This window comes from Mercenaria mercenaria, chromosome 5 (assembly GCF_021730395.1).
Source record: "Mercenaria mercenaria strain notata chromosome 5, MADL_Memer_1, whole genome shotgun sequence".
In the NCBI taxonomy this organism is placed as follows: Eukaryota; Metazoa; Mollusca; class Bivalvia; order Venerida; family Veneridae; genus Mercenaria; species Mercenaria mercenaria.
The window spans coordinates 18,988,298-19,008,284 of record NC_069365.1 but is presented as its reverse complement, the minus strand read 5'-3'; the positions used below and the strand labels follow the sequence as shown (position 1 = coordinate 19,008,284).

Sequence of the window (19,987 nt, the reverse complement as noted above, 5' to 3'; positions counted from 1 at the left end):
AATAACAGGAATAACAACGAAATAAAGCGGTTATTACATGTGTCCGGAAACTGGTCCTGTCTGGAAACTGGTTCCAAACCAGTACACAACCGGGACTCGATATGGCGAATATTTTGTTTTGAAAGCTGAAAATTGTGAAAGAAATTGGATATCTGGCGGACTGTAAATACTTCAGTAAGGATGCTAAAATACAGGTTATCTTTGAACCATGCGTTTGGAAATGATGTTAAATTGAACAAGTCATCGTTTCAAGGGCATGGTGCGATTGATGCCTGAATTTCATCGATGTGTAGGGAAAGAGCTTGTTTGTTTACAACTGATTCACTGAGGATTGGATAGAGCTACAGAGGACTTGGAAGATTTTTGGAGTGTTTACACTTTTGATAGGTTAAACGTGAGTCAATTTACATTTTTGTTAAATCTAAATAACATATTTTTAAACACAAAATTTCAGTTCACTCAATGCAATTGTAAACAAAATGAGTTTTGAGTCGCTCCCGATAAAATCCACGTGAATTTTCCCGTTATACTTAAATTTAGAGAGCAAACTCCTATGGCGACAAGAAATTACAATGGGAGACTGTCGTTGAAAATATAAATTTGTCATTTATTTGGATATTTGGCAAAGCAGAAAAAAATCGTTAAATTTCTCGAGGGTGACTTTTTTTTAGTTTATCAAACCATGTTTACTTTGCCGGCAAGTGTCGTAGTTTTGTCATATGACACCAAAGTTGGGGTAAACCTTTGGAATGGAACAGGAATACATAATTGTAAATGCTAGCAATACTTCCCGATGCTAGTAGTCGAATACAAGACAAACTAGGCATGAAGTAACAAATATTACCTTGGCTTATTTTACCTCCTTCTTTAACACATCGAACTGAGTGCCAAGTAAGTACTAGTATAATTTTTCATGTCTTTGCTCTATGGCTGTGTTTGGGGTGCCTCCGAGAAATCTACCCATACCTTTGGTATGACGCGACCAGGGATCAACCAACCCCTATCCCAACTCACACCTCCCGCAACCAATGCGGACACTGCGCTATTAGTGTCCTATATTAATCAATTATTTAGATGTTTTTACACAATTTGTGTTATTTGTCTGGCAGTTCAATGTTTTCTTCCTCAAACTCGGATGTAAGTGTTGTAAAACATAATTTTGCGGCTATATTTGAGAACGAACATCGAGACTGTAATATGAAACATTAGAATGTTGTATCATCAATATGCAATCCAGTTTTCAATATTATCTTTATTTTGATCAGTTATTAATATTAAAAAAGCTATTCAAATGTTAAGGTATCAATACAAAAGAAAGGCAAATAAAAATCCCTTTATGATAATTTTAACCCCTAGCTCGAGTTTTACACGTCTTTTATACTGATCATTATTTATGTGTTTAATGTGCACTTGACAAAATACCGAACTGCTCACTTTAAGGTTTTGATATTCATTGCATAAATAGAAACTTCATAAATTTTGAAAATATATCAAAAAGTTTGAGAAGTATAAAAATATTTTGATGTGGACACTTCATCCCTTTTTAGTTAGAAAATTGATAAAACTATGTAAATCTAAATCTGACGTTTATTTTCATTCATCTCGTGTTGAGCTGCCGGAGGGTTTTCACTTTTTCTAATATTTTATTTCAGGATTCTTAAATGCGTTCCTGTAATAATGTGAACTTGTTTGAAAAATAATACAAAATCTCTTTCTGGCGGCCTCCCCCACCCAAAAAAAAAATTATGATATCATTAAATCCAATTTTTAATTGAACAGATACTAAACCTTAAAAAAAACAATAAAAGGTCACTTTTGGTTTTAACATTATTAGGTAGAAATTCGTCAAAAACGTTGTTATGGACTTAGTGAATGGAACAGTAGGGCATGATGTTATAACTAAACTGCACTTCGAAACAATGATCGTGTTCTTCTTAGCGGTCAATCAAAAGGTGGATTCATAGCTTGTTTGAAATAAACTATTTCACTTCATATATCATATTTTTAAGATACTACACTCTATGCGCATGCATACTTAATCATTAAACACTGACGGTGAAAAACATTCTACATTTAGTGTTATCTTACAGGTGAAAAGACAAGTATTATGTAATCTCTTAAATAACCACTGTTTAGAACATGCAGACGTTAGAGTTGTCAAAACTGTTAAGGTTATTACTTATGACACTCCTAACCTTTGTCTTCAGCCCAATCTTAGGAGTGAATGTAACACATAACTTATGAATTTTCGTAAAATGGCACCCCAGACGATAAAGAGTACGACGGACTCACCCGTTTCTGGAACAGTGTTAGTTCATGTATATTATTGGCATACGTTGTACGAAACATATACTTAGTATTGTAAAACATAATACTACCGAAGCACTTATGTTATAGCATCTGCAAATAGAATTGCATATTTTTGTTTTAATGATAAGAATAGGTTTTTTAAATCAAATTTTGTAAAAGTACAACACATAAATGATTTCTTATCATTATGGATACAAACCTTTAACGCATCATTACTGTGATTGTCTGAAATTTCATTTTCATAATGAAGTAAACACAAACCTACACAAGAGGGTCATGATTACCCTATATCGCTCACCTGTCAAACATGGCCTTGGAATCATCAATATGTATGACCAAGGTTCATGTAGAAAGGGTGATAGATGTGGCCTCTACAGTATTAACAAGCTTTTCCTTTGATTTGACCGGTCGACCAAGTTTTTGACCCCATATGACCCAGTTTGGAACATGGTATATGAATCATTAAGATAAACATTCTGACCATGTTTCATAAAAATAGGGTCATAAAAGTGGCCTCTACACAAGTTTTTCTTTCGATTTGAGTGGTGACCTAGTTTTTAAGCCCATATGACCCAGTCTCGAAACTGGCCTAGGAATTATCAAGAGAAATATTCTTACCAAGTTTCATGAAGATAGGTTCATAAATATGATTGCTAGACTGTTAACAAGCTTTTCCTTTGATTTGAGCGGGTGGCCAAGTTTTTGATCCCACATGACCCAGTTCAAATTTGGCCTAGAAATCACGAAGATAAACATTCTGACCAAGTTTCATGAAGATAGGGTCATCAATGTGGGCTCAACATTGTTAACAAGCTTTTCTTTCGATTTGACCGGGTGACCTCGTGTTTTGACTCCATGTGACCCAGTTTTGAATTTGGTCTAGAGAGCATCAAGATAAACATTCTGTGGAATTTTGTGTCAAATCAAAGCATAAATTTAACGTCTTTATGACTGAAAGGGCTCAAGTAACGCTATAACACAGGAAATTAGGCAGTTTTCGAAATGAACCAAGATCTTATTGTGACCTTAGTTGTTTGTAAGTGTGGTTAAAATCGAATGTAAAATGTCACTTCTATCTTGTTCACAAGGTTAAAATTAACAAAGTTTGGCTCTTTCAGGGGTAATAACTCAGGAACCTATGATTTGATCTGACGGAGTTAAAGACCTATTGTTATTAAAAATATTTCGCAATTGTTGTCAAGTCAAGCCATAAATGATGTCTCTATATGGCTGCAAAAGCCAAAATAGCAAATTTTGGCCCTTTAATGGACCATAACTCAGGAACCGATCATGGGATCTAGCCAGTTTTCGAAAGAAACCGAGATATTATGCCAATACAATTTGTATGCATGTTTGATTAAAATTGATTATAAAATATAGTCTCTATCGTGTTCACAAGCAAGACAAAATAGCAAATTTTGGCCATTTAAGGGTCCATAACTTTGGAACCCATGATGGGTTTTGAAAGGAACAGATATATTATACCAATAGAAGTTGTGTTCAAGTTTAATTAAAATCAATTATAAAATGTAGTCTCTATCGTGTTCACAAGAAATTGTGGACGGACGACGGACGAAGGGCGGTCACAAAAGCTCACCATGTCACTACCTGACAGGTGAGCTAATAAAACAACAATGTGTATATTGCTCACTACTTTCTGATAAATTGGATAGTCGACAACATAGTTCATTGAAACGATTCAAGTTTCATAAATTTATTTTCATAAATACTGCTTTGCCAATAGATATCACTTATTGATATATTTACTACAATCAAGATCCTTATAAAGAAAATTAAATATGTACATTTATAGTAGTTTTAACGTACGGTTTTTGATTATGATATGCAGTTTTAAGCACAGCACGTATTTCTTTTGGCCAAAAAGTGTAGTAGTGATGCAATATAGAATATGCGGATTATACCGTGTTTGGTCTATTAGTCTGTCCCATCGTCAGCACAAAGGAAAACTGTTCTAACATTTTATGAAATACAGAAAGGACAAAAGACAATATTATGCAGTCACATTTTTAATTCTAAGAACAAAAATTATGTTAGTCATATTTGCTATGACCGGTTTTTGAAATATATTAATACTTTATATTAACACTTTACTACGGTTCATACATAATTACTGCTCGTTCATGCAACCAATAAGTGTTTGAAAATAAACTAAACGGTACATATATTTTACCAATTTACTCTAATGACATAATTCTTAGATTACTTATGAAGAGTATGTAGGTGTCAGAAAAAGCAAACTAAATGGTATTAATATATATCAGATAAATATTTAGTTTCTCATATAATGCAATTGCATCCTGGTACGCTAACAGACAAGAGATGTTCAGCGCCCTCAATATGATTGATGTTTTCGTGTTTGTCTATTCTTATATATATGATATATGTTACGTGTGGCGGCCGTAAAATGTCTCCTCGTACTTTCAATCATAGCCTGTACGACATTTATGTTGTGTTACTGTACTGTTTAATTTTTTTAGCTAGAACATTTTGGTTTGGGTGGTTCCAGCACTTCGGCTTTAATGATTTATGGTATGGTATCAGATCCCCTCTCTAAGTTCCAGTTTGATAAATTCTGCCCATTGTTTTCTCGTGTAGAGCTAACCCATTCTTTTCACTGGGGACCGTACGCTGTGTTCATGAAATTGCTCTCTGCGTATCATTGATCGCGGCCGATGAGGCCGCGATCATTTTGAATAGGACAAGTATATATGCGCTGGGGAAAATATTTCATGATGGACCTGTGAATTCTTTACTTGTGGATGAAACAGGTCTCATAAGCGTAAATACGACTAGCTTCTACTGATTATAAAACATACCGTACGATTTGTTGTGAATTAACTGTTGTTGTACTTTTAGTAGTTCAACCGCCACCCTTGTTTAAGAGCAACATTTAAAAAACACGTTTTCTTTTCATCCTCAAGTAATAAGTAAGTAGACTCGCCCAGTTTAATCAATCTAGACGCATACATAGAGCGCTTACTTCACCCGATTTACATTCGGAACATTTTCACGCGTTTCGGGCTTTATCGTATGTTTAACATGGGATTTTTGAACCGTCCAAAGATGTTGGAAATGTTTGTCTCATTGTTTATTTTTTTTAATAAAAATGTTACTGCTTTAATTTTCTACCACTTTTTTTCCACACTTGCCTGAAAAAACAGGAATGAGTTTGTACACTGTTCAGACAATTGTGCTCTGTTGAAATTTAACCAAACACAAGTTTACCTGCATAAACAGAAAGCATGATATGTCACCATGCGCGGATCCAGAGGGGTGGGGGGGGGGGGGGACCGGGGGTCCGGACCCCCTCTGGAAAATCTTTAAAAAAGGAAAGAAGACAAGAAGGAAAGAAAATGTTTTTCGAAAAATGCAACATTAGGACTGCATGTAAAGTATATGCGGCTGCTGCTACATACGACCCCGACATAATTCATATTATTTATCTAAAAGAAACTAAGAATTTTACCTTCAAGAAAGCTTGATTTTATCATTTTTCCCAAATTTAACAGGTTAGTCCATAAAACTGTCCCAGAATGCAAAAAATGAAGTGCTAAATTTCAAAATTTCCAGGGGGGGGGGGGGGGGCAGGGGATCGGACCCCCTCTGAGAAAATTGGCTGTGTCCGTGCATAGTCACTATACCTGTCCAGTACTTGACATTATGGTAAACGCTTTTTTCCTGCACAAATGACAATTTCGCAACTTCTGTCCGGTTTGTACAAATTTCTGGCCGCGATAAACTATTTGACTTGTTGAAGTTCCATGTACACCGCCATATAAAAACACCTGCGGGTGTCTCTAAATTTCATTTCGGTACTTGTAACATAAATAATTGTTGAGTTCTGCTCAACCCGTGGCTAGAGAGCGTGAACAGTAACTTGCATTTCCACTACTGTCCATTAACAAGCTCAATCAACCGAGCCTGCAACATTTTCATTCATGTAGTGTTGGGCGACCTGTGGTTTTCCCCTTTTTCTATTAATATATAATTATGTTATTTCAAAACTATAAAATACATCTTTTGTAACAACAACCACGATTTTACCAAAACAGTGTTAAGAGACATTCCGGCCAAATGAGGGGGCTCCATGGCCGAGTGGTTAAGTTCGCTGACTTGAAATCACTTTCCCCTCACCGATGTGTGTTCGAGCCTCACTCAAAACGTTGAATTCTACATGTGAGGAAGCCATCCAGCTGGCTTAAGGAAGGTCAGTGCTTTTACCAAGATGCCCGCTCCTGATGAAATAATATAAGGAGGGGTACCTGGGGTCTTCCTCCATCAAAGCTGGAAAGTCGTCATATGTTCTATAATTGTGTCGGTGCAAAGCTAAACCCAACAAAAAATGCGGCCAATTATCGTAGGAGGACCTGTTTCAGTTACTGACCTGTTTTAGTGACCTTCTGAAAATCTGCTGCCATTTCCAAGTGCAATATTTTAGGCAACTAATTATAGTAGGGTTGTTAACAGTAACATGTTGTGTTGACAATAACAGTTTGATTGCATTGTTATTTCCATGGTAACCCCAATTATGAGACATTTTTCTTATTACTTTTTTATGCTCTCAAATTCTGATCTAGCTCTTTGGTTATAAGGAACATTTTGATTTATTTTCTGTTTTGATGCAAATATCATCTTGTTTTCTGTCTGACTTGTATGCAGATAGAACAGTCCACAACAATTACTATGCTTTGAAATCCATGATTGGCTTATATATCCTTTAACCAGAAATTATAGCCGATCTGAAAAATGACAACTAACTTTCGCTTCTGATACTGTTGACATGAGGTGGCCAGTGTTTCAATATTATTATTATTTATCAAATGAGATAAACAGCATCTTGTTGAATAATACAACACAGTATGTTTGAATATTACCAACAGATGTGCATATAATGCCCAGTCTTGGAACCCCACCCCCTTATAATTTATAGAATGTTTATGCGGCATAACCAGTATAAACGTTTTGCTCTGTACTTTATCATGAACAAGGCCTCCCTTACCAAAATGAAAAGTTTGCGGCAAATTTGCCGCAAAGTTGCGGTAAATTTGCCGCAAACATTTTAGTTCACCAGAACAGAGTAATAAATGTTTGCAGGAGTTGGCCGGTAGCGGCGACCTTTCGGCAAACGTCTCGGTGACTTTGCTGCAAACTCACCACAGACTTTACTGAATTAAGAGTTTGCCATAACATCGCCAGAAACTTTATCACATGATTTTGTTCACCAAAACGTCACCAGAATCTTTTATCTATATTTTATTCTCTAAAACATTCGCCATATGATCTTTTAATTATCTGACCAGATGTGAAAGTTCGCCAGAGGATTGCCAGAACAGTATCACCTGACTTCTTCTTTGTTTTTATTGGCTGCATAGAGTTTGGCTCCATTTTCAAAACTGCCAAACAGTAGTTGAACATCGATGTATTAACATGAATTATTTATGTTTCTTTACTAAACAAAAACTTCCACAAAAAGATGGATAAATCACCGAAGTATACTGTGTTTAATTCCGTGGATAAATGTTGCGATATAAGGTTAGTTTTCACATTATTATGCATGCAAAAGCAGAATGATTTTTATACGGTTAGCCTTTGTTTATTTCAGACATATGTCACCAGCTAAAGACCATTAGATACAATAGATTGCAATAAATAATTTAGTGAATCTGCAAATTTATTAAGACATTTGCACTCAGAGGAAATTTTTGCAAATCAGTTATCAGCTTTCACAACGGTTCCTTTAAAATATTTAAATAGTTTCAAACCCATGTAAGCATAAAATATATATACTATAACGATATACTTTATCATAATGATCTCGTGCTTTTGTATTTTTTCTTTATAATTATTTAGAAAAGAAGATAATTTCAGTCAAGCAATTTATTAAACAGTATACCTTGATTAAAGACATGTATGTTAATTAATCATATCTTACCTGAAAAGCCTGCTTTATTCTAATTTTCGTCAGAAAAGAACAAGCATTTCCAGTCTTCCACACATCATACAAATATAAAACTTGTTCCGTACTTTTGAAGATTTCATTTTTTTTCATTATATCTTTTTTTTCCCCACAATTTCAAATAGTTGTTATATAGTTCAAGTTTATTTATTAGATCCATTAGGCTCATAAGCCCATGAGGACAACAGTTCAATACATGTATGACGAACAGTGAAAAATGCAAATACATAGTACATACATATATCATACATTGCATGTCGGAGAAGGTTACATTCATATCAATAACAAAGTGTTATATACTAATACGTTATTAACATTTTTAGAAAATTATTAAATTAAAAGGAACAGGAAAATACGTAATTCTAATATGACGTAAAAGGTGTATCTAGCGTATAATGGGAATAGTACTCCAAACTACAGTCGACCTTTATCGAAAACGAAACACATAAAGGTTAACATGTTGGCTATTCTCATATGTATAATTAATCTTTAAGGGATGTGTCTCACAGAGACAATGAAGTAATAACATATTTTTAAAACGATATGACTAAGTCTTTGCAACCGGGGTAATATTTCCATACAACCAAAACATCTAACGTAATTACATAACACACAAAATATATATAGATATAAACATGTTTACAACAATTTCTAGCCCTAACGTCTAAACATATATTCATTTCTTACGGTAAATGCATTGTGAACATACATTCCTAACTTCTTTATCGCGATTCTATTTTCAGACGTAATCAGATCTATAAACTTCATCATGTTTGGTCTTTTCCAAAAGTAAGACGGTATGAATTGTTTTCGTAAGTCATTGTATAATGGACATTCAATTACAAAATGAAATTCATCTTCAAGCACATTACAAATGCAACATTTTCTTTCATTTACAGGAATACGTATTGGTTTTATCCATCTTCCAGACTCGATTTGTAACCTATGCGAAGAAACTCTTAACCTAGCTAATGCTTGACAAAATTTATTTACTGAAAAGCAGTCTAAATATGTTTGAAAATTGAAAGACGCAATATTTTTGTAAAACAAAGCTCTACTAGAATCATTTAATCTACTATGCCAATTTTGAATAAATTGATCTGTTAATTTTTGTTTAACTAAATTTAAAAATAAATCTACATCACCAACATTTTGTTCCAACCACGCTTCATAAAAACCAAGCGTACATAGTAAATTTTTGACCATAGAACACCAATTCACATTTCGGTGATCACTTTCAAGATCAGCTTTTAACATATTATATACCATTCTAATATATTTGTTTTCTGGTGTTTGTACAATTTTCAACCAATATTTAATAATTTTATAACTATGTGTAACTTTCACAGATGTTCTGCCCAACTCACCATATACAAAATCATTTTGTGTTGTTTTTTTTTTCACACCTAAAAGACTTTTACAAAATTGTAAATGCACTCTTTCTAAAGACAAATCGTTTGCGAAACCACATACTTCACTACAATAGCTTAATATCGGCATTACTAGTTTATCAAATAACTCCAATTTATGTTTAGGCGGTATATATGCAAATTTGTACAAGTATTTGTTCAACTTAAATATGGCCTTCTGTGCCTGACCAGCTAAAGTACTTTGGGCTGTGCTTAAGGAACCACCGCATGTAAATACTACTCCTAGATATGAGAATTTATTAACAATTTCAATTGGTTCACCCTCATAATAAAAACATAAATTTCTTGGTAACATACCACCTTTTCTGAAAATCATAACTTTTGTTTTTGCTGTATTTACTTTAAGTTGCCATGTTCTACAATAATCACTTAAAACAAATAGACTATGTTGTAATTCTTCTGCTGAATTAGAAAAAATAACAATGTCATCTGCATACAATAGGAGAAATATCTTAAACATATTAACATCAATCCCCTCTGTGCCACTGCGAATAAAGACGTCTTCTAGATCATTTATGAAAAGTGTAAAGAGAAAGGGAGATAAGCACTCCCCTTGTCTGACCCCGAGCATACATGTATATTCTTCACTAAGTTTATTTAAATATTTAACACGTGACTGGACTGATTGGTACATGGATTTTATGATATCTAAAATTTTAATTTATATTTTTCTCCGACATCTAGAAACCTTGGGGTCGCGGCTCGCTGCCACTGAAGTTGCTGTTTTATATACCGGAAATCATTGCGTCACTATAAGGTATGATAAAACATAGGTCACCTAGGTAATCAAGACCGTAAGTTAATTTCGAGAGCGGACCATAAAAGTTACTGAAGCAAATAAGATGGCTTTGATGTGATAATACATTAATGCCTTCGGTCATCAATGCCATTAAAAGAACACACTCAGATTAATATATCGCGTGACGGAGCTGTTTCGTGAATCAAAAAAAAAAAATAAAAAATAAAATAAATAAACATTTCACGTGATATCTAGTATTTCAAAATCTATAAGAATATACTTTGGAACTTCAATGGACATTTCCTTTTAAAACGATGAAAGTGTAGTTACAAAAATCTAAATACGTAAGATATTAATCAACTCAATGACTATAATAACTACACACTGAAGGAAAATATATAAGTCTCTATTTTTTTTATTTCTTATGTTTACATGCTGGATCATTTTCGTATCAAAAATGTGTAGCACAAGATGTTATTATCCGTGATTTAATAGAATCATTATGATAAACTTGAATTTTTTTTGAAATACTGAATGAATTGATCCCCGTTTGAGTATAATTGGGGGATGAACTTTATTAATTGAACATTTTATTTTCAACTTCCACTTTTAATTATGTTTCAAGTATCATGTAAGCTAATTTCGACACGTGGTAAGTTACGGGAACAAAACAAAATCTTTGTTGTTACTTTATAAATTCATGGAAAAAAATCTTTTTTTTTTCATTTTTCTTAACCTTGTCGAGATTAAAATTGCCGAATGAATAATCGAGAAATAAACTATAAAGAACAAAGTGCGACTACAATTTCCATCCTGTTTTAAGCAAATAATTTAAAATTCATGCACAATGTAACGAGGGGTGGAGCTATATTTCTCACAGTGTGAAAATATAGATTTCATATTTTCACATTGTGAGTGATGAAATATGAAAATATTTAACTGATAGAATACAGTATTTCATTAGTTAGTATAAAATAAAATATATCTCTAACGTAATTTATATTGTGCAGTCATGTCTTTTTGCCCTACGCAGGGTGCGCATGCGCGAAAATTGTTTCCCGTTGCTAAGCAATAGCTCTGTGTAAAAAGGTCTATACCGAAACAAGCATTGTTCAGCACATCCATCGATATTATCATGGTTCCATAAAGTGTTAATAATAAATAACTCTTTAAGCAGTTTCATTTCCGGTGTCGATTTTCATTTTATCTCCAATAAATATCGGTGAGCTAATACTTATTTAAACGAGGATATGGTTCTGTGATTGTATAATATTCAACGTTCATTTCAACAATAATTATTATAAACAGCAGCCAGATATTTTCACTTTTTGTATATTCACAATATCTTATAAGAGAATCTTTTTTTTTTTTTTGACAATTGATTACCTACTATCCGACCAGGGATACCTGACAGTGACGTCATATTGTCTTTCCAATGTTTACCTTATATTGTTATGGATTATCATTAAGTTTCTTTACCTATAGCCTACATGGATGTGTAGCCCAGAGGATAACGGCGCTTTCGTAGTAACTGAAAGGTACCGAGTTCGATTCCAGTCGGGGAACCTTTTTTTTCGCATGAAATTTTCTAATTCAACTAAATAGTTATTTTGATTTTCTAGTGCTTCACGAATTATGTGTACATAATAAATTTTGTAGAAAACGTTCGTCATTTCACTCCACAATAAAATTGCTGAAATGGCTATGAACACATTTTTAACTGTAACGAACCTTTAGAGAATAACGAGAAAGCAATATCTATTTTAAAACACAATGGACTGACGCTAACACTAACTTTCTATAATGAACTGGACCATCTTTCAATTTGAACACTACCATTACTGTTAAAAGGGGTGCTTATCAGAAAGATACTGACTGAATGGCGAACAGTGTAGGCACGGATGTGCAGACTGATCATGATCTACGCTGGTCGCAAAGACGGAATCAATCGTGTTCAGCAAGTTGAACAGTATTTTTTTTTTTTCACAACCCGCATTTTCGTAGATGTGCCGGGGGTAACTTCTACTTTAATATGATATCAAAATCAAACGCGGGTTGTGAAAAAAAATACAAAGTATTATTCACTCTTTAACAGACTGTTTCGTAATTCTATCTCCTTTATCGTACTTCATAGCTCATTTATAAAGAAGTGGCTGCATTCAAACTGTTCAGTATGCGGGTTGTAAAAAATTGCAAAGTTCCCCTTAATTAAATGAGATCGCATATTGATTACTGATTAAACCGCCCGCTTAGCTCAGTAGGTAGAGCGTCGGTCTTCGGATCGCGGGGTCGCGAGTTCTATCCTCGGACTATTTCATAAACGACACTGTGTCTGAAATCATTAGTCCTCCACCTCTGATTCATGTGGGGAAGTTGGTAGTTACTTGCGGAGAACAGGTTTGTACTGGTACAGAATCCAGGAACACTGGTTAGGTTAACTGCCCGCCGTTACATGACTGAAATACTGTTGAAAAACGGCGTTAAACCCAAAACAAACAAACAAAGCATATTGATTACAGAAGCGTTACTGTTTTCCCCCCTTTCGATGTTATACCTTTCATTCATACATACCGCGATTAGGATGGCAACACACGTGTCACTTTAAAATTTAATTAACATAATTTAAATTCTGTGTACACTGATTTAAGGCACATGACCATAAAATTTATAACCCTAATATCTTGTCAATACAATACGCTGTCCCGTGCCACGATGATATACATGTATACAAGAAACAGGATGCTTCTTGACCAAAATGATACTTTTAGATTTAAATTCAAATTCAACTTATTTACTGAAACACCCAGTCATTTTGTCAAAATAAGTCGTAATAAATATATTGTATTATTATTTTGGTTATTACTATAATGCAACAATAGAGCCGCTTTCATTTTTATTTTCGATTTTTTTTAACATAATTATCTCAGTATTTTCAAAGGAAAATGCCATGAAAACTTAAAAAAAAATCTTTTAAAAGAACATTTGTCAGACGGAACGCACCTTAGCACGTTTTGTCAATATACAAAAAGCGTTGAAACCCTGTCTTTAAACTCATTTAGAAGCAAGAAAGAAATAACTTATTTTATAATAAAATATATAATCTAGAATGTGCATGACGAGAACTTTCCAAATATATCAGGGATGGTAAATTAACTTTAACTTTTCCATCAAAAATAATTAGTAAAAACAGGGTTATCGTGTAATTCTGCCAAATATGTATAGAGAGTATATTGAATTTGAGAGACTTTTTTCAAACGAATTTAGAAGCAACCAAATATTGACTTATTTTGAAGAAAAATATACCATCGTAAAGGTATTTAATCGTTATTTAAGGAAATATTAGGGATGGTATAATAAAATTAATAGAAATGTGTAATTTATGACATTTTCTATGATTAATGTATCATTTTCCTATATAAATCAATGTAAGTTTAGGAATACGATTTATCAGTTGCGCTGTCTGATGTCTTATCAGAATAGGTGCCGTAGATGTACTGATAAGATCGCCAAAGAGGAGAATTGTTGAACATGTTTCTTACATAATTATATTATTTCTTACTGAAATATTTGCTTGACTTGACATACGTATATAATGCCATGATTTGAAGATAAGTAAGCATTTTTTGATATTCCATCGTAGCACTGACAAGGCACAACAATAAATAGATAGTTATATTGATGGATTGTACGTTAAATGTTTTTTTTTGCAGATAACTATATTAAAATTCAATGCTATTGAAAAAAGCCAAATATATACATGGGGAGGGCGGTAAACGACCGTCACCGCAGTATCTGCCTTATATTAGACACACTGACCAGTTATTTGAAAATAACACGCGGCTTGTTTTCTTTTCATGTCAGTCGTACATAGCAAAAACCAAACAAATTGTGCTTTAGCATGCATTTCTTATAATAAAACATGAATTCATTGAAAATAAAATCGTACAAAGTCAACAATTTTAGTTCGTACAAATGACGCGCATTCGTCCTTCGTATACATAGTCCATTTCAAAGTGTACTTTCACCAATGTTCAGCATTAAGACAATAAAATCTGAGTTTTGAATTGTTCATGGAATGCTTCTTCATTTTGAGCATTATTGCAAGTAAAAGGAAATACCATGAAAATGAACGTCTAAACATGTTGGTCTTGAAAGGAATGACACTGTCATTCATTTAATACTGGCATGTAAATAAAAGATTAATATGTTTCTCTCTTAGAATTAAAAATCTTGCCATCGTTTTTACAATATGGCTATTAAAGCCATTATTAAAAGGCGTTTAACTTCCAAAGACACTATGTCTACACATGATGTACTCATGTCACAGCAGTTACATAATTATGTTCCCCATCAATATCTCTAAATACAGTAGTATTCAAACATAGTCATTTATATTGTTTGAAACTGTGATCCATTCATATACTTATCGCAAAATTTGTATTTGCTGAAGACAACATCAAACTGTTTCCAAAGATTATAGTTCAGGCACATCAAATATTACCGTTCGTTCCATGAAATACTAAACAATTCAAATCACTCTCCATTTGCTTCTTGACTAGATACATCTTATTAACCTCAAAACTTCTTTACGTATTGAATGTCTATAATGTTGCAGAGATATATTGTTTTCGAACACACCGTTTTAATTTAGTAACTCAACTGTGTTGTGTCGAGGACGCGGATTAACCACAGTGACATGGAGCCCCGGTAGATTGGGCCGAGGTAAATTCTGAAAAAAAAAAAGAATATAGAAATAAGCCAGTATCAATATCCATTAGGATATTATTCCATTAGATCCTTATTACCAGGTAATTACATAGTTGCATGCTAACAGGAATGTATCGAACGTTTTATTATATTAAAATAACCTGTTCCTTTGATATGGAATAAAATCGTGAAATTTTGTAAATAAACATAAATTTTAAATATGTATTTTTTAACTGTATCTACAATACTTAAAGAAATTAAATGAAATACTTACTATAGAATGTATTTCCGTGTTTGGCGGCAAAATATGCGTTCTGATAACTATTATTAATCGTCTGGTATTCTTTATTGATACTAGAATTTCCTCACGTGTTGTATCCATGTTAAAGCAACTGAATGTGTTTTGCATCTATCCTCTGAAGTTTATTAGCATTTGTCTCAGCCAATACGAAACAGCCTGCTTCACCTGATTTATAGCATATCCTACAATGTTCGACATATAAGCCCGCTTATTATTGAAAGTTACGTTATTTACATTAGTCAGCGGAGTAGGCCTACTTAATCTGATACTAAAGACGATGATCGGAGCTGTAGAGTGGGACTCCTGATCATTTAAATCATATAGGTGAGAACAGACATTTAACATTATCTCTTTAATCTAGCCCGAGTATTGGCAGACATTTAACATTATCTCTTTAATCCAGCCCGAGATTGGCCAGAAATCAATGCAAAATTCATCAAGGCATCACCGATGTAAAAGCTAAACATATGTGGTTTAATATGATATAAGGACATGAATCGCGTTTTAAGATGTTTATAATTCCAGTATTATAGTTGAGAATTGACAACTTAGTAACTTGGGTATGTAAAGATGTATGACGCATTATTGCAAGTAACCTTTATCATGAAATATAACATATTTTGTGAAACGCTTAATCTCGTAGATTTATGAAATGCGAAATATACCATATTTTGTGAAACGCTTAATCTCATAGATTTATGAAATGCGAAATATACCATATTTTGTGAAACGCTTAATCTCATAGATTTATGAAATGCAGTTTCATGTATTACAAAATTGCACTGTCAGCCATCTACAAGATAAAAAAAAGTTTTTATCAAGTGAAAGTATTTGCAAAATTAAAATGATAAAAATTGCCTCTTCAGTAATCTTGTTTGTACTATAATACTCTGTCACTTGTTACAAATGGACATATCCGGCTCAAGGCAAATTGTTTTGGTGGAAACGAGGTTCTGCCGTGTAACCGAAAGTCACCCGAGCGCCGGATATTTCCCTTCTGCACCTACAGCCAGTGCGCTATTGTTTTTCTTGCATACCGTATTTTACTAAATTATAGAACACGTAAAGCGACACAAAATACGTTTTGCAGCACTCTTTCTTATAGCAGCGTATTCAAAGCGCGGGAAATTAACGTCTGTAAACAGAAGTGACGCCAAGACGCTTTAATGACGCACATAACCGACGCACAACAACAAAAAGCCGGTACAGTTTTATCGTTTGTAGCGTAATGTTATGTTTTCCACACATGTGAAGAAGCCATACAGCTGGCTTACGGACATTCAGTGGCTTTACCAAGGTGCCCGCCCGTGATGAAATAATGCACGGAGAGGCACCTGGGGTCTTCTTCCACTATCAAAGCTGGAAAGTCACCATGTATTGTGTCGGTGCGACGTTAAACCTAATAAACTAACAAAAATTACGTAAAACAATTTTGAATCGAGAAATATACTACATGTACAACATAAAGGTTTTTTCTAGATTTCTATAAAATACTATCAAAATAGTATCAATACAGACCAAACATGAAAATAACATGTACCAACTAATTTGAATGTCAGTCATACTCGAGGTAGAGAATAACTTATTTTCCCTTCAGATACTTTTATTTATTAATGCGCTGATACAAATGTTTCAAGTATATTTCAAATATAGAACACTGCATAATAAAGGATACATATGAAAAATGTTTTTATGATTCATATTAGATCTATGTTATGGGAATATTCTTATCAGGAAACGATTCTGTAGCTTTAATTTTGTCTTATATCTTAGAATTTCAGTTTAAAGTTTTGCAAGAAAGCAGGTTCTCAAAAACTACTTGGCTAAATGCTTGTAAGCTACTTACATGACTTGGTCATCATGAGATGGCCTAATTGTGTAATTAACATAACTCTTGCTACTATTTCGTCAAAATTATGTCCCTTCTTAGCATAGAACTTTTGTGACAGTTTCACATGTAAGCATGTTTCTCTGGAATTACATGACCAGATATTTTCAGATTTTACACACATTTTTGACCTCACATAGCAGGTATCATACATCAGGCTCACATTTAAGCAAAGTCGTGTTCCCCTTTTCAACTTAGAAAATTTCACTAAAGCTTCTGTATGTAAGGTATGGCTTCAAATAGAATCTAGGGCGCGCTGTCATTTCACACCTTTTGTTTTTTACAATTCGCGTTTCGTGTCTCAATGTTGTATCTTAGTGTCCTTCATCCCAAATGCTGCACTGGAGAATTAATTTACAAACATAAGTATCAAATAACACAAGAAAACACATGAATTTCCAAATCTTTTCTACAAAGAAAAATTTATTTTGTTCAGGTTAGGAAAAATTATGGTAGATGCAAAACGCAACAAATTCTCAGTCTAACATCTTCCTTTGAAATTCCTGATAAACTTTGTTGAATTTTATACGTCGTCATTGCAAATGTCACAGAATAGATTACATGAAACAGATTTTTAAGAAATAATACATCTCATTATGTGATTTGTCATTGAAAACAAGCATTGTTTGAAGTTCAAATGCGAAGGAATCATATCAGAAGGGTGCCAAAGTGATATAATAAGGCATACATACACTAAATAGGAAAATGGCGCAAAATGGCGGATTCAAATAGTCCCCAGTTCTTTTTGCTCTATAGAGCTATTTTTCTTATTTTCTTTGCATTTATTTGCTGAAATCACATGACAGATCTATGCTTGACATGTCGGTAGCATTTTCATAATGAAATAATAATATGAGAGACTTTGTCGTATATACCACCACTACAATTTGGGGGTCTCATTATTTAGCTGATTTAAGCATTATTTCGGGAACAGGCAGCCATCTGGGTAGAAACACCAGCCTTTCCCTAGCCAGCTGGATGGCTTCCAACCATGAAGGAATTCTGCATGCCAAGAGGGGATTCAAACCAACCGCTATGAGGACAAGTGATTGATCTTTGCGACCTGAACCCTCGGCCATGTAGCCCCTCTATTGTGCTCCAGCAGATAGCTAAAGCATGTTTGTAAAGTACACTTAACATATGAAAGTGATGTATCTTAAATAAAACCTTTGTCATTTGTAAACACTAAACCTAGTACATTCAACATTCAAACATAGCTGGACGGGTGCTTTGCTTGTTATTTTAAGAACAATGTGTAGAAATAGTTTCAAATTCACTGCAGTCTGTGGACAACTGAGATTTTTTGTCAGAAAACAACTGCTCCACCAAGGTATCAGAGAACAACTGCTCCACCAAGGTAGACATGCAGACATTCCCAGTCCACCTCAACAAGCTAGTTCAATATTAGCAAAGATGATTGTCAAGTGTATCAATGGTATGCAGATGTAACAGTTTAATATGCAAGTAGCTTCAGTCCTTCAGTATTACAGAGAGATTTCTGGCCTCAAAAAATGAAGAAAATATTTCCTATGTTGAAATATAGAACATTAAGATCTTGTAAACACATCTGTGCGTCTCAGTCACAAAAGATATATAACGATTGTTTCCAAACATTTTGTGGCTTGCAAATCTGCAAATATCCTGAAATTTTCGAAACTCTTTTAACACCCTTACCACAAGGTTTTAGTCAGTTAAGTCTAGGAAACAGAAATGCTGTCTCAATTGTTATCAAGCATAGTATTTTATAAATGCAAACAACATGTGTTTCAGAAATAAAGTGTTACATAAATGACACTGATGTTATTGCAGTGGATTTTATTAATATCTAGGAACTATAGCTGTAATGTCAATCATTTTGAAAACAATCCAAGCTGAATCAGAGGTATCACTTGCAGTGTAGTTAGATCAGCCAAGACAGCCTGAAATAGGAAAAATAGGAAAAAGCTGTAAGACACAATGTACAGTGTGTACATTTTTATTGTTTTTTTTTGTTGGGTTTAACATCCCATCAACACAATTATAGATCATGTGGCATCTTTCCAGCTTTAATGGTGGAGGAAGACCCCCGGTGCCCCTCCGTGCATTACTTCATCAGGAGTGGGCACCTTGGTAGAACCACCGACCTTCCTTAAGCCAACTGTATGGCTTCCTCACATGATAAGTCAATATGGGAAGTATTTTGTTTGTTTTTTGCTTTTACTGGTTTAACACCACAGTACTTCCCTCGTGAAATTACTTCGCCAGACATATAACCGCCCATCCTGTATAAAAAGTGTTAAAACACATTTTTGCTTTGAATTATCTTTCAAATAAAAAAGCCTGTAAGACATGCTTAACTATGTCAATCTATTGAAGTTTCATTCAACTGCCATCAGTAGTATAGAAGAAGGGGCCCCAACAAACTTTATAAAAAAAGAACCACTTACTCAGCCAAAAATCAATCAACCAGTAAATGCCAACAATTCACCAAACTTTAAGCCTTGGTATGAGCCTTTCTACAATGTTTGTGGTAAAAATTCCCCCAATCTGGCAGTACTTGGCAATGCTTAGTTGCTTTCTATTCTTCAAGGAAATACATTGTAGTAGGTTTGATTTTACATATATCTGTATAGTAAAAGGACTGTTCCTAGCAAAA

General features: G+C 33.9%; 1 protein-coding gene across 1 annotated transcript in view; it reads right to left on the bottom strand.

Moving 5' to 3' along the window:
* Positions 1 to 17,755: 17,755 nt before the first annotated feature.
* Positions 17,756 to 19,987, bottom strand: part of LOC123556555 (TBC1 domain family member 19-like) — a 41,467-nt gene continuing 39,235 nt past the window's right edge. The window contains exon 17 of the mRNA XM_053542821.1: positions 17,756 to 19,271. Within this exon, the coding sequence (XP_053398796.1) occupies positions 19,203 to 19,271 (69 nt within the window). The 3' untranslated portion in view covers positions 17,756 to 19,202. The remainder of the gene's footprint in view (positions 19,272 to 19,987) is intronic.